The sequence below is a fragment of the Colobus angolensis genome, unplaced genomic scaffold (genome assembly GCF_000951035.1).
Source record: "Colobus angolensis palliatus isolate OR3802 unplaced genomic scaffold, Cang.pa_1.0 Scaffold439, whole genome shotgun sequence".
In the NCBI taxonomy this organism is placed as follows: domain Eukaryota; kingdom Metazoa; phylum Chordata; class Mammalia; order Primates; family Cercopithecidae; genus Colobus; species Colobus angolensis.
The window spans coordinates 1,810,093-1,825,283 of NW_012117810.1; the positions used below are offsets into that span (position 1 = coordinate 1,810,093).

General features: G+C 44.7%; 1 protein-coding gene across 1 annotated transcript in view; it reads right to left on the reverse strand.

The window, feature by feature from the left end:
* Positions 1–3,025: 3,025 nt before the first annotated feature.
* The window catches only part of KCNJ10 (potassium channel, inwardly rectifying subfamily J, member 10), a 31,807-nt gene continuing 19,641 nt past the window's right edge, over positions 3,026–15,191 (reverse strand). Inside the window, exon 2 of the mRNA XM_011957210.1 lies at positions 3,026–6,659. Within this exon, the coding sequence (XP_011812600.1) occupies positions 5,520–6,659 (1,140 nt within the window). The 3' untranslated portion in view covers positions 3,026–5,519. The remainder of the gene's footprint in view (positions 6,660–15,191) is intronic.

A 15,191-nucleotide genomic window follows, 5' to 3' on the forward strand; every position in this document is an offset into this window, starting at 1 on the left:
GCTGGGCTGTACTCGTGACCAAACACTTGACATGAATCCCATTCACATGACACTTGAAGTTTAGTAAGCTACACAGACATTAGTCAAATAAATTGACAAGTAATATACAAATGCAGCTGTGGTAAGTGCTCTAGCTTTTAAGGGGATTTATTTGATCTCAGATGGGCATAGTGTAAGAGTTAAGAAAGTTGGCCAGGCGCAGTGGCTCATGCCTGCAATTCCAGCACTTTGGGAGGCCAAGGTGGGTGAATCACCTGAGGTCAGGAGCTGGAGACCAGCCTTACCAATATGGTGAAACCCTGTCTCTACTAAAATTACAAAAATTAGCCATGCGTGTTGGCATGTACCTGGAGTCCCAGCTACTCAGGAGGCTGAGGCAGGAGAGTCACTTGAACCCGAGGGCGGAGGTTGCAGTAAGCTGAGATCGCGCCACTGCACTCACTCCAGCCTGGGGGACAGAGCAAGACTCCGTCTCAAAAAAAAAAAAAAAAAGAAAGAAAGTTGGAAGTTGGCAGGCAGTGGGGAGAGTTCCACAGAAGGAATAGCAGGTGGAAAGCACCATGATTGTATATCCCTTGATTCATGCATCATGTCTTGTATTTCTTTGTTAGCTGAATGATACCTTCCACATAATAGGGACTCAGCATTTGCTGATTTTTCTTGAATCTTAATGTATTCTAACCAAACCTGTTAGATTGATACCTTCCCTTGCCTAGTTCCTGTTCCTGTTCCTGTGAAATATTTCCCACAGAGATCTCACTCTTTTTGGAACATTCTGCTAATGTCATATCTGACATTAGTACATGGTACCTGCTATATTGCCTTTCATTATATTTGTATGCTACTTGTTTTATTTCTGTTTCCTTACAAGTTTGTAGGTTTCTTCAACCTTTTAGGCCTTTTAGGAACTATACATGTCCTATATCTTAAATATCTCATATGTCTTAGGATTCATTCCTAGTATTTCCTAAATGTTGTACTTTAAGTATTTATTGATCATGATAAGAGACCCAATTTTCTCCTCCCTCCTCTCTCTCTCCTTCCACTTCTGGGGAACAAGAGTCAGTGACTGTAGGGTCTTTTGCCTCTCATCAGAGAAAATTTAGGGCTGGATGTTAACAACCAGATCTTTCTCAGGCTACTGACAGACAAGGATAGAAGAGAAATCCATTTCTTTGAGATTTGGGGGAAGAAATGCCTAGTGATTGAAGGAACAAGCTTACAAAGAACCTTGAGGATATATAAGGAAAACTGGCAACAAGACTACATGGTAGCATGGAAGGGAAATTGGGCTTGTGATCACTGGCCAAAAGGGACAATGCCCAGGATCCAAAGCAACTTGACTTTTATGGATTAAGCTGAGCCAATTTTCATACTCTTGGGTCTTAATGCTTTTTCAGTATTGTCCCATGAAAACCGAATGTGAAAGGAACTCGCTAAAGCATGAGAGAAAAATTAAACAGAAGGGGCTTGGCCATGAAGTCAGAAGTTCTTCCAGCACAGCCTAATTCAACCCTCCATGCTCATGGGTAGGCCTATGAGTTCAGACCTTGACAGTATTGGTTTAGATTTCTAAAAGAAGCTAGAGTGACAACCAAAGAGTCATCCATTTTATTTAGTAGCTTATTCTTAACAGACAAAAACAAAACAAATCTTACACACCTTTTTTTCCTAGGTAAATTTGACCTGGTTTAGTCTTTAGTGCAATGAATAGAAGAACCATGCCTAAATACTTCTGCGTCAGTAGAGTTGGCCATTACTGAGCCTGGAGGCCCATGCTAACTTTCCAGCAAAGGTAGTGTGTTACTGTACAAGTGAACTAGGTTAGCTAGCAAGAGTAAAGGGACCAGGAGAGCAGCCGTGGGGAGGGCACAGTGTCCCGGACTTGCAGCAATAGTATAACTGGCTTCCTTTATCTGCTCAGACCTTATAGGGAAACTCCTGGATGATTTTATTAGGCTGACAGGGGTTGGGGGAATAATGGGGTGAAGCACATTGCAGAGGTTTTGGAAGCTTCTCATGGGAACTTCACTGTCCCTTAGAGCAGCTGGTAACCCTACTCATTTTCATTCAGAAGCATCAAAACCAAAGCATCACCCTCCATGCCCAAATTCCAGGATTGGAACTCTTCTGGAATCCATAGCTTTCTCTTTGGGCTGCTTGCAGCCACACAAAAGGCTGGGCCTCGACCTTGGGAGATCTTGGGCCCAACAGCTATTAGTCCTGACATTTGGATTCGAGGGTTGAGGCTTCCCGTTAGTGCCTCCCATACACCAAGGTGTTCAGCTCCTGAGTTGAATTTCAGGGGCTAGAACAATAGCAGCTCCCACCCCTGTGGAAGACAGGGAAATACAGTGTACTTCATGAAAGGGAAACAAAAGGGTGCTTTATTTTATTTTATTTTATTTTATTTTATTTATTTTAAAAAGGCTCTACAGTGGCAGGACGCTGCTGTGGATGGGGGCACAACAGTGTTTAAGTGGTAGATTTTCCAAGATTTCCCCTCCCTACTGTCCTCCGAGTTCCTCTCTTCCTGGTCCTGTCAGTAGCAGAGGATTCAACAAAAGCCTTCATGAATGCCTCTTTATTTCTGAAAAGGAACTTCTACCCCTCCCTTTCCCATTTCCAGACTTGAAACCCTTCATCAGCTGTCTCACTTCCATGTTGAAACCTGGACCACTGATTGTAAGTCTAAAAATCTGGGTGTCCCACCCCATAACCAGGCCAAGATATCTGCCCCCAATGCTAAAGTCTCTGAATATTTCCCTTCTGTACATTCAATATATTTGGGCATATATACATCTATATACATCTTTCTATATATATATATTATCTCTGTTTCTTTCTTCTTAGATAAACCTTTCATATGTGTCATATCCTAATTTCCCAAGCCTCCACACTTATTATTTGTGAGCCTAAGCAAGACTCAAGAGTTTCATTGATTTCACTAGGTCCCTCAGCATCATTTTTTTCTCATCTTCACACCCCAGATATCTTCCCCCATCAGTTGTTTTGCCCGTCTTCTGAAATCTCCCCTTTTTACAGCTGTGCCTACTACTGTCCTGATATTCCAAGTCCACGGTTGGTATGCGGGCCCATTTCTCACCAGACCTGGCTGCTTCTGAAACTCAGCCTATTGCCTAAAAGAGGATTTCAGGTCAGAGGAGATAGACTATAGTCTAAAGAATGATTTAGAGTTAAGGTTGGGGGTAGTTGTTCCCTGTGGGGGGCTTATGGGAGAAGATGCCAGATTGCATTAATAGGATGGTGTGATTTAAAGTGCAACTTAAAGCAAAGCCTGGGATAATAACGGAGGAGATTCCAAAAGGGTAAGTCAGAAAATGTTTTCTTCTCACTTTGTCATCCAAGAGTCTAGAGGCTTGAGTCTGGGGGCTTAGAATAGATAGCAGGGGAATGGGAAGAATGTAATACCTTCAGGAAGGAAGCATAGCATGGCAAAATAAACCAGATGGAGGTTAACTTGCCAATGGATAAGAAGGTACAGATACACACACACACACACACACACACACACACACACTCACACACAGCAGTACATCTTGTCCCTACACACAGAAAGAAATCAGGTAAGTCTAATGTTGAATAAAGTTGAGAATGCAGAAGCTGACTCTTGGCCTTCTGTTCTCTGTTTCAGATTTTTCAAGTTTTTGTGGTTCTTGTTTTTATGCCAACTAGAAGGTAATGGTGGAGTTTACAGTAGATGGACACTGAAGGGTCTTCATTTTCAAGATATAGTTAGTTGAGTTCAAGGAGAGATTAATATAACAAGACCTTGTGCAATTATAGTAGGTGGCGATCATGGGTCTAGCCTCAAAATTTTGTGTTTCTTAGCAAGGCTCTGTACATAGATGCATGTATATATTCTGTAGCTTGTAACAACTGGCTGAGACCACCTTAAATAAACTGCCACTTGATTCATAGTGGGACTATGCAGTACCACTATGTGAGGCTTCCTTGGTACCAAAGTGAGACCAGAAAGCACTCCAGGGATTTGGGGCTTTGGATAAAGCTCTGGTGCTTATATGCCCTTCCCTGACCCTTACCACAGACCCCACCAGGGAACAAGGAATAGGCTGTGTCTGATCTCTTAAAGTCTGCTTTTTAACTTGCCTGAAAATGGCCTCATGGTAGAGGAGAGTAGAGATGACACTGATTTTCTTCATTTTATACCAAGTCTCAGGAATGGCTGAGGGAAGCCATGGATATTTGATCAGCAGGTATAATTTCCTCTCCTTCCAACATTGCCTAATGAAATAGCTGGCACTTTTCAGAAGGGCACTGGGAGGTGTAACTGAGAATAGTGGCTGCCATCCACAGAGTTCTGCTTCTGCCCAAACCTTAACAAAGCATCACCAATTCTCAGAGGCACTGTACAGAAGTTTGGAAATCTGAGAATTTACCCATCCCTCATAGTGAGACTGGGTTAACTTTCTGGGGAATCTGTGCCCTGTGGATCTAGTTTTACTTGAGCATCTGTGTTAAGAGAGGAAGGCCCTTGCATTTTCCCTCTCTTCTCCCAAAGAGTTGGGGTTAAGGAAGAAGGATCTAGGCTGGGCAGGAAAGGAAGAAGAGAAGCCAGGTACAATGTAATCTGGAATATTATTTTCAGGCCTTTCCATGGGGCCTTGGTACTGGACTCTTTTCAAAGGAACATATTGGCTTGTGTCCTTCCATTCACAGGACACAGGGAAACAGATCTTCTCTGGGCTGCCTAGAAGATAGGTTTACAGGTTTAGACAACAACTTGTGTTAGTCACTCCAAATTAAAGAGTTCAGAATCCAGGATAGATATGGGTGGTTATATGTTTATGTTTCTTGGGCCAACTCCAATTCTCTGAGAACAGGCTATGAAGGAACTGGGTATCCTGAGAGTGTTCACTTGACAAACTATAGAGTAAAAATAGTGGTGACCGTGATTCTAGGTTATGGTCAGAAGTCACCAGCAGAAATCAGCTTCATGGTGGCAAACCCTGGCTTCTTTCAACAGAGGTTGGTAGAAACCCTAGGATACATTGATATCAGATTCCTGTATTTCTGAAAGCACAGACCACAAAATGACCATCAGAGAGAGTCTTGCCTTTGGGAACTTGCTAGATGGAAAGGTAACAGAGGGAGCTCCAGCCTCAAGTCACCAAACTTCATGGTGGTGGTGGGAGGTGGGGGGAGTCTGTCTGTCCAACCACATGATCCTCCTAATGTGAGTATCCAAGCATGGCTGAGGCCTTCTAAGCCACTTCAGCCTAATCCCTCTCTTTCCCCCATCCTGGCTTAAGGGAGGTATATGTATTGGGGCAGAAGCGGGAGGAGTGGAAAGGGGACAGTGGGAGGGGAACCTGGACTCCAGTTGGCCTAAGCTACCAACAGGCCACTGGGTTAAAGAAGAGGGGGTGGAGGATGGGTGCTTCGGAGGATCTCCAGTAAACCCGGATAGTATTCCTTACCAGGGCATTGAAAGAGAGGAAAAGAGACCAGAGGAATGGGGGAGTGGGAACAGGTCATCAGACGTTGCTGATGCGCACACTAAGGGCACTGCCCTCCTTCTCAGCTTGCTCCCTTAATGACTCCTCCAGCTTGAGCTTTTCAGGATCTCCGTAGCGTACAGTGCTGTCACGGAGGCCACTAGGAGAGGCCACTTTCACAACTTGGTCAAAAAGACTGAAGTCAGCTATGTATTTACCACTGGCTGACAGTGAGATGGCAGGTGTGAACTCGTAGCCCCAAAGGATCTCCTCTGGCAGGTAGGAAGTGCGCACCTGACAGGTGGCACTGGTGGACTCCACTGTCCCACTTAGGATCAGCACCAGCTCGAAGTCACCCTCACCACTGCGAAGAGGGAGATCTTTCAAGGGACTGGTCTCATCTACCACATGATAGAATGTAAGGGGTAGAATAAGGAAGGGGCTGTCAGAGGCCGTGTCTACTTGGAAAGTCACATTGACCTGGTTGAGCCGGATGTTCTCCCCCTCCTTGGTTTGGTGGGTCTGAAGCAGTTTTCCTGTCACCTGGCAACCAATGAGGAGGCTCTTGCGCATGTTGGCAACTCGGATCATGAGGCAGGGCTTCCCATTGTGGGAGGCCACAACTGCATGCTGGCTGAAACGAATGGTCTCAGCCCGCTTCTTGGGCCGGGCAATCTTTGCCAGGAAGGTACCTGTGATGAAGATTTCCAGGATGGTGGTGAGCACCAGCTGGGCAATAAGAAGCACAATGGCCAGTGGACATTCCTCACTGATGTAGCGGAAGCCATAGCCAATGGTGGTTTGGGATTCAAGGGAAAAGAGGAAGGCTCCAGTGAGTGTGTGCACCTGTACCACACAGGGGGTGTGGTTGGCCGGGGGGTCCAGCTCTAGCAGGTCCCCATGTGCCACAGCTACCAAATACCACACCACGCCAAAGAGGAACCATGTGCCTGCAAAGGTCGCAGAGAAGAGCAGAAGCTTGTAGCGCCACTGCATGTCAATGAAGGTTGTCCACAGGTCCTTGAGGTAGAGGAAGCGCTTGTCGGCAATGTGCTCCATTCTCACATTGCTGCGACCATCTTTTGTCAGGACTCTCCGCCGTCGTATCCCTGGGCCCATTAGGGGCCGGCTTTCTGTCTGAGTGGTCTGACTGTAATACACCTTGGCAACTGACGTCATCTGGAGGGAGCAAGAGAGCATAATGGAGGTTATCGTAGAAATCCAGTTGACTCCTAACCCCCACCCCATGGGAGGGAGGAATTAACATTCATTTGGGTGTCACTTATGTGTTCTTGTATTACCAAATATTTTTTGAGCACTTGCTATGTGCCAGGCACTGTGCAGGGGCCGAGGCGGGCGGATCACCGGAGGTCACGAGTTCAAGACCAGCCTGGCCAACATGGCAAAACCCTGTCTCTACTAAAAATACAAAAATTAGCTGGGCATGGTGGCATGAGCCTGTAGTCCCAGCTCCTTGGGAGGCCGAGGCAGGAGAATTGCTTGAACCCGGGAGACAGAGGTTACAGTGAGCTGACATCGTGCCACTGCACTCCAGCCTGGGTGACAGAGCGAGACTCCGTCTCAAAAAAATAAAAAAATAAAATAAAATAAAATGACATCATTCTGCTCTCCAAGAACTCACAGCCTAGTGAGAAAGATGCCTATTTAGTAAGCAAATAAGTGCAATACAGTCTGATATTTGTAATTCTTAGGGGAAGAGAGGCAGAAAGAGTAGTAGCTTCACAGTTCCTTGAAGGTGAGGCTGAGACTAACGAGAGCCTTCACCACAAAACCAGTCCTCCGAAGATCTCTAATTTTGAAATAGGATCCCTCCCCACCCTCATGAATGGCTATGAAGCAAGACAAGCTATCCTGTTGAAATCCTTCTGGACCAATCCCCCTTAACACACACACACACACACACACACACACACACACACACACACACACCCTTAATTTCTTCATTCTCTGCTCTACCCCCAAGCCAAAACCCACTGATGATACTAAGATATTCATCTGGTTCAGAGAATAGCAGAAACTACCCATTCTTTTACCCTTCAAGATGCTCTCTAAGCACCTAGACCATTTCATTTTTTATCATCATCATCATCATCTGTTTGCATTATCTGGGGAAATTTGGTCTGAGTTAGAGTCTAGGGCAGTGTTAGGAAGAGTACAGATGGGATTTGAACAAAAAGAAATAAGCAGTGGTGGAGGAGAAACAACATGTTGAAACTTCCTGGCAGCACTGGGACATTTTCTCAAGGACTGGCAGAAATGCCAGATTGTGGGTGGCAAAATTGTTTTGACGGAGTGAAGTAGAAGAGCTAGGGGTGTACATTAACTAGCAGCTATGTCTGCACAGGCTCAAATTCAGGATTGCTATTTGTTCTGATAGCAGAAAGTGGGGCAAGCCACTGAAATAAGAGACCATTCACTTAATACAAAGTGCCTGGCACCCTTGTTCAAACAGTAACTTGTACTTTTCCAGCACAGAAAGAATTTTAATCACTTGAGCCCTTGGACCCTGGATCTGATAGCCAGATCTTCTGTGGAGCAGAGTGATCTCTGGGGAGTTTGGCCCTTCTTGGAGAGGCTCATTACATTCTCCATTCGAAAACATCCGAACCATTGCATTTTATGATTCTTCACACTGCCCACCCCACCTCCCACCTCTGTTTTCCCCATGACCTTACCCATGGAAAACTTCAAATTATTTGGGCCTGACCATATGCCCAACCAGGTAGGCACTGAATTGGAGATCACCAATGGATGAGAACCCCGAGAATGATCAGAGGCAACAAGGATGCCCAATTTACCAGCCCACAGGTCATTTGGAACTTCTGTTCATGTGAGACTATTCAACCGATTCTGGATGTCATTCACTCCCCTATGTCCTTGGCTGCTTTGGAACAAAAAGGAAGCTCTGCAACTCTGAAGTTTGAAGAATTTGTATTTCAAGCCTAAACAAAGCCGTATTTAGTACTCAGTAGTAGTAATAATAACATAACAACCATACTGCCTATATCTATATACCATTTTAGAATTCACACATTAGAATACCTTCTCATTTGATCCTCAAACCCTTGAAAAAAAGATGTAAACTCCTATAAGAGATTTTGAGGAATATTAGAGAACAGGGAACATGCTGTAAAATTGGAGATGAATGAACATGGTTTAATTTTCAAAAAGAAAAATGAAGTACCTTTCACAAACTACAAACAAACAGGTAAGATATTGCTCCTAGGCAAGATTCTAGAATGGAATATTAAGATTATGAGTACTTGGGCAGGATGGGGGAAAGGAAGTTATCAATAGGACCCAGTGTGGATTTACTAAGAACAAGTCACATCAGAATAGCCTAATTTTGGCTGAGTGTGGTGACTCCTGCCTGTAATCCCAGCACTTTGAGAGGCTGAGGCAGGAGGATCGCTTGAGGTCAGAAGTTCAAAACCATCCTGGGAAACAGCAAGACCCCATATCAGCAAAAATTTTTAAAAATTAGCTGGGTATGGTAGCACACACCTATACTCCCAGCTACTTAGAGGCTGAGGCAGGAGGATCACTTGAGCCCTGGAGTTGGAGGCTGCAGTGAGTTATCATCATGACACTACACTGTAGCCTGGGCAACAGAGTGAGACTCTGTCTCAAGAATAATAATAACCTTGCCGGGCGCGGTGGCTCAAGCCTGTAATCCCAGCACTTTGGGAGGCCGAGACGGGCGGATCACGAGGTCAGGAGATCGAGACCATCCTGGCTAACACGGTGAAACCCCGTCTCTACTAAAAAAAAATACAAAAAAATAGCCGGGCGAGGTGGCGGGCGCCTGTAGTCCCAGCTACTCGAGAGGCTGAGGCAGGAGAATGGCGTAAACCCGGGAGGCGGAGCTTGCAGTGAGCTGAGATCCGGCCACTGCACTCCAGCCTGGGCGACAGAGCGAGACTCCGTCTCAAAAAAAAAAAAAAAAGAATAATAATAACCTAATTTTCTTTTATGATAAGGCTACTAAATTGACAAATCGAAGAAGTGCAACAGAGAACGTGTACCTAAACTTCAGGAGATTTTTGACAAGATTTCTCATTATGACCTGGGGATAAGATAAAGAAAAATGAAGAGAATGCTAATCTAATTCGGTGACTTTAAAAATCAGTGGTACTGGTGAGTGGACCATGATAGCCTGGAATTCATTTTCTATTGATACACCAGAGAGCTTCATCTTTGGCCTTGCCCTATTCAATTTTCTTAACATGAACTTCATTCAAAACTATAGAATGCTATGGCCATCAATTATACGCCTGACAGAAAGCTGGGACAGATAGCAAATGCAAGAGCTCGAGCAGAATTAGGATCCAAAAGGAGTCAAATAAGTAGGCCAAGTCTAACAAAAATGTTAAGTGCTGGATAATGTACTTGGGTCCAAAAATTACCTGAGCAAGTTCCAGATTGAGAAGATGTGATTTAGCAAAGCAGTACAATATAAAAAAGTTAAACATATTAGCAGAAAATAATCCAATATGAGTTATTCATGTGTTTTGATTGCCAAAAAAGCAAACTAATCTTAAGCTACTTTAGTTGAACTGAAGTCTCTAGAATAAAAAAGTAGTTGATTCTACTCTGCTCTGTTCATCCTATGCCTGCAGTATCCAGCATCAAGGAACACTCAGGATATGATAGGATTCAGAACCAGATCACATAAGAAATAGTTGAAGGAAATAGGGAAGTTCATTCAGAAGAGACCATCAGAAGGATATAATGGATGTGTGCAAATATTTGGTTTGAAGGGCTGTCAAGTGATCAAAGGCTTGGACTTGTCCTTTGAGCTCCAAGAGGAACAGTCAGTGAGTTCATACTGCAGGGAGAAAGATTGCAAACTGACATTATAAAGAGCATTGTAACAATCAGGAAGGCACTTTGGACAAGCACTTTGCAGAGATCCTATGGTGGAGATAAAAGCTTTGGAGGGGAGATTGGAAGACTGTCTTCAAGCTTCTGTCTGTACTCATAGTGGGTCAGGATGCCTGCCTTCTCTGCCCCACTTCTACCCCTGCACTTTCTGTGGTAACATTCAGGGATCCTTAACTGGAGTCCTGGCTTTGTTTATGTTGAGGAGAGATTGTACATATCTTGGAGAATGGAAGCTCTTAGGGCCCAAGAAAAGCCTTGCTTATCAATCCCAAAATATTAGTCTATAACTCCTTCTCACTTTAAAGTTTATAAAACATACAGTTTGATCCTCACACCATGAGGTAGGTAGGAAAGGCACCATAGAAACTAAGGCTCAGAGAGCTTTGCCCCAAGTAGGTTAGTGGTAAAGTTGGAACAAGAATCCAGGTCTCCCAGCTCCTGGTCCAGAACTTTTTAACTGTAGCAACTGCTTTTGTGTGCCCCAGGTTCATTCTCATGGACCTCATGCTCTCAGCAGATGCCACTACGGCACCCTGTATGTAAGACCACACAACCCAGGGTTAAGGCTCTAGACTCATGGGCACTGTAGATTTCGGCCACTGCTAGCCTCTTTGTTGCCTCTGGCTGTTGTGATTGCCACCTCCAGCTGTTGTGCCTGTGGTTGCCAGCCTTTATATCTGCCACCTCCAGCTGTTATCTGCTGCGCCCAGCTGTTGTGCCACCTCCCACAGCCAGGCAGCTTTGTTCTCTGCGGTGGCCAGAGTCAGAAGCCGATAAACAATCAGCTACACTCCACCCTCAAGCTGCCCGGGCCCCTGGGGAAGGAAGCAAGCCAAAGCTCTGGAAATCATTTGTTGTGCACCCCACCACCCCCAGCAGCCCCGCAAAATAAAACATACTGTTTCCTCTAGAGGGTGCTATTTCCCAAAACAGTCCCAGCCAGCCAAGTACTAGAGACAGAATTCTGAAGACCAGCCTCTGAGTGGCGAAAGAGACAGATACAGAGACATTCACCTTCTTTCTCCTCTAAGAACTGGTGATCCTTTCCCTAAAACAAAGGCCAGCCATAGCTACAGTGATGATCAGCAGGTTCCCTCAGCAAGTACCACTCCCACTTACTGCTACCCCTGGAAGTTCTTCCTGGAGCTTTTTTTGCCTGAGCACTCATTTATTTTACTTGAGAGTCATTTATTCTCCAGGATAATACATGGATTTATCTGGGCCTTTCTTGAGTAAGGACACTGTTGTTCTTGTGACTCTCAAGAACTCGATCTGTGGCTCCCCTTTGCTTTTTGCTACTTTGCTCCTGGGTTTCTCTTCCTCAAATACACCTCTGACTAGAAAGGATGCTTCAACCCCTCCCGGGGGCAGCAGGTGCAGGGGAAAGAGAAAAGCTGCGCCCGCAGGGAAAGTGCTTTATCTTTTTTCTCTGTAGCCTCTCAGCACAGCATTCATGATTTGGTCTCTGCCTGCTTCTGACTTTACCCCTGACAATCTTTCACAGGCCCCCTGAACTTCAGTGAAGAGCCTCACTACCTAATCCTTTCTACCTTTGGACCTGCTTCTGCACTGCCCTGCTCCGTGCCTACCTGATGATCGATGTCCTTTCCTTTCAGAACTCGACTCAAGTGTTAATTACCCCCTTTGACGCCTTCCCTGACTCTCAAAAAAAAAAATTCATCTTCTCTATCCCTCCCATCCCTGCCCCAGAATGGGTTTACTTTACTATGCTTGCTCTTGTACATATTCTTTTTTTTTTTTTTCTTTTTTCCAGATGGGATCTCACACTGTCACCCAGCCTGAAGTGCAGGAGTGCAATGGTGCAATCTCAGCTCGCTGCAACCTCTGCCTCCTGGACTCAAGCAGTCCTCCCACCTCATCCTCCTGAGTAGCTGGGACTATAGGCATGTGCCACCATGCCCAGCTAATTTTTGTACTTTTAGTAGAGACGGGGTTTTGCCATGTTGCCCAGGCTGGTCTCAAACTCCTGGACTTAAGTGATCTGCCCACCTTGGCCTCCCAAAGTGCTGGGATTACAGGTGTGAGCCACTGCACCTGGCCCTCTTGCACATATTCCTATTTTGAAGCATTATAGTGCTTTGAGATGGTTTATTTATCATTGTTTACCATCTTTGTGCTCCTAATTTAATGCCACTGACTCTGCCTTTCATCTCTTTCCCCAGTGCCTAGTATAGTTTGTTAAGAAATAGTAAGGGAATGACTGAAAGCCTGATCTGGACAGGCCAAGGCCCCCCTGAAGGCTGCAGTTTTATCTGCCTCACAGGAGATACCTAGTTCACACAGACCTTCAGGAGGAGCCACTTCAGAGTGCGAGGGGACCCAAGTTTACACAGGCTTTGCTAATGCTGCAGAGGCTTACAACCCTGTTTTCAGAAGGTAAGAAAATAAAAGCCCAAGATATCAGTCCCTCCTCTCTTCTGGGTCAACTGCTCCATTTGCAGGTGGTTGGGGAGAGAATGAGCTTTGTAAATAGCTACAGAGCTTTGGAGTTGATTATGCTAAATTAGGTGACTAGAAAAGATGCTTCAACCCCCTCCCAGGGGCAGCAGGTGCAGGGGGAGGGGAAAAGCTGCACCCGCAGGGAAAGTGCTTTGTCTGTTTTCTCTGTTGCAAGAGCAAGTTGAGTAGAAGGAGCTTTGGGATATGAATACTAAATGCATTCACTTCCAAATGTAAACAAATCCTTTCTTCTCCTACTTGCTGCTCTATTTTGGTTCCTAAAATAGTTAAAGGGACCATCATCCTACCCATTACCCACACTCAAAGCCAGGATCATCTCAAACTGTCTTCTTGCCTCAACTCAACATTTATCTAATGCCATGTGCTGTGGATTTATTATTTGTGCCTCCTCCTCTTCATTCCATTGTCTTCAAGTCCTAATGCCTTGTGGCTGAATCACTGCATCAGCATCCTCCTCATCTTGTGTCTCCATTCTTTCTTTCCTTAAATCCATCCTACATTGCTCCTGGGTTTCTCTTCCTCAAATACACTTCTGATCAGGAATCAATGAACATTTATCCAGTACTTTCGAAAGCACTTTCACATTTTATTCTCATGGCATTCCTATATGATATTAAGATTATAATTCTTGTTTTATGAATGAGGAAACTGAGGCTCAGAGAGATGGTGTGACTCAGTAAACTGTGGAATTAGATTCATGCTCAGGTCCCATCTCCCAAATCCATCCACTTTTCATTTTACTATAATTGTCTTAGTTCTTTCTCTAGCTCAAAACATTTTGATGTCTTCCTATTATCTATCAAAGACAGGCCAAACCCAGGCTGGCATGTAAGGCCTTCCACAGTCTGCTTCTGAACCTGCTTTCCAGCCTTATGTCTGACCACTTCTCTGCTATGGCACACTTCTTGCTGCAAGCAAACCAACCACTCCCTGCTCCCTGCTGTGCACACCCATGCTTTCCTGCCTTCCATGATCCTGCACTTTCTTCCTGAGCTCCCCTTCCTCCTTGTCTTTACCTATCCAAGTCTTATCTTTCAGAGTCCAGTTCAAATAACCCCTCTTCCATGAAGCCTTCTCTGATTCCTACAACCTTAAGTAATGCCTCCCTTTTCTGAGTTTCCATATATGTATAGCTATATCCATCTATACCTATAATGGCACCTCTTTTAGTACGTGATGTATCATTTGCATTCTACTACAAATAAGGTCATTGAAAGAAGGATCCAGCATTTTATATATATATATACACACACACACACACACATATACATATATACACACATATATATATACACACACACACACACACACATATACATATATACACACATATATATATATCCTAAAGATTGTGTTATCCTAAAGATTAGTACACATAGTAAGTGCTCAAGAAGTATTTTATGATTGAATTAAGAGTAGGGGGGACCCCTAACCCACTCCAGCCATAGCGGCCAATCTAACTAACTCCATCATCACAGGGCCAAGGAGATGTGGAAGTTCTTGTCTTAGGTAGAATGGATGGAACTTCACTCTGGTCCAGAACCTCTCACTCTGGGGCCTTCTCATTCCCCCTTCTTGTTTGTATCTTCTCTTGATTTTTTAATAATGTTTTTCTTTTTTCCTTGTACACATGGAAACCCCAGATAACTAATTATCGACACTAATAAGTACGCAAAGAAACCAAATGTTTTTATCTGTATTAATGTTGCCCACCACATTCAGTTTAAGTTGTGTTTTTGTTCATTTATACAATAAACACTTTGTTGTTGTTGTTGTTGAAACTTGGTCTCACTCCGTCACCCAGGCTGGAATGCAGTGGCATGATCATGGCTCACTGCAGCCTCCACCTCCTGGGCTCAAGTGATTCTACTACCTCATCCTCCTGTATAGCTGGGACTACAGGTGCACACCACCCTACCCCAGCTAATTTTTTTTTTTTTTTTTGGTAGAGATGGGATCCCACTATGTTGCCCAGGCTTGTCTCAAACTCCTGGGCTCAAGCCATCCTCCCATCTTGGCCTCCCTAAATGCTGAGATTACAAGCATGAGTCATCATGCCCAACCTCAGTAAACATTTTTTTTCCAGCAACTACTGGGTGCCAAATTCTAAACAAGGCAATGGAATTATGGAGATGGATCAGATGTAGATTCTTTCTATGAAGACCTTGCAATCTAATAAAGGGGACAACTGTAAAACAGGCAGGAAGTGATAAGTGCTATAAAAAAGGTGTCAGTGAGGCCGGGCGCGGTGGCTCAAGCCTGTAATCCCAGCACTTTGGGAGGCCGAGACGGGCGGATCACGAGGTCAGGAGATCGAGACCATCC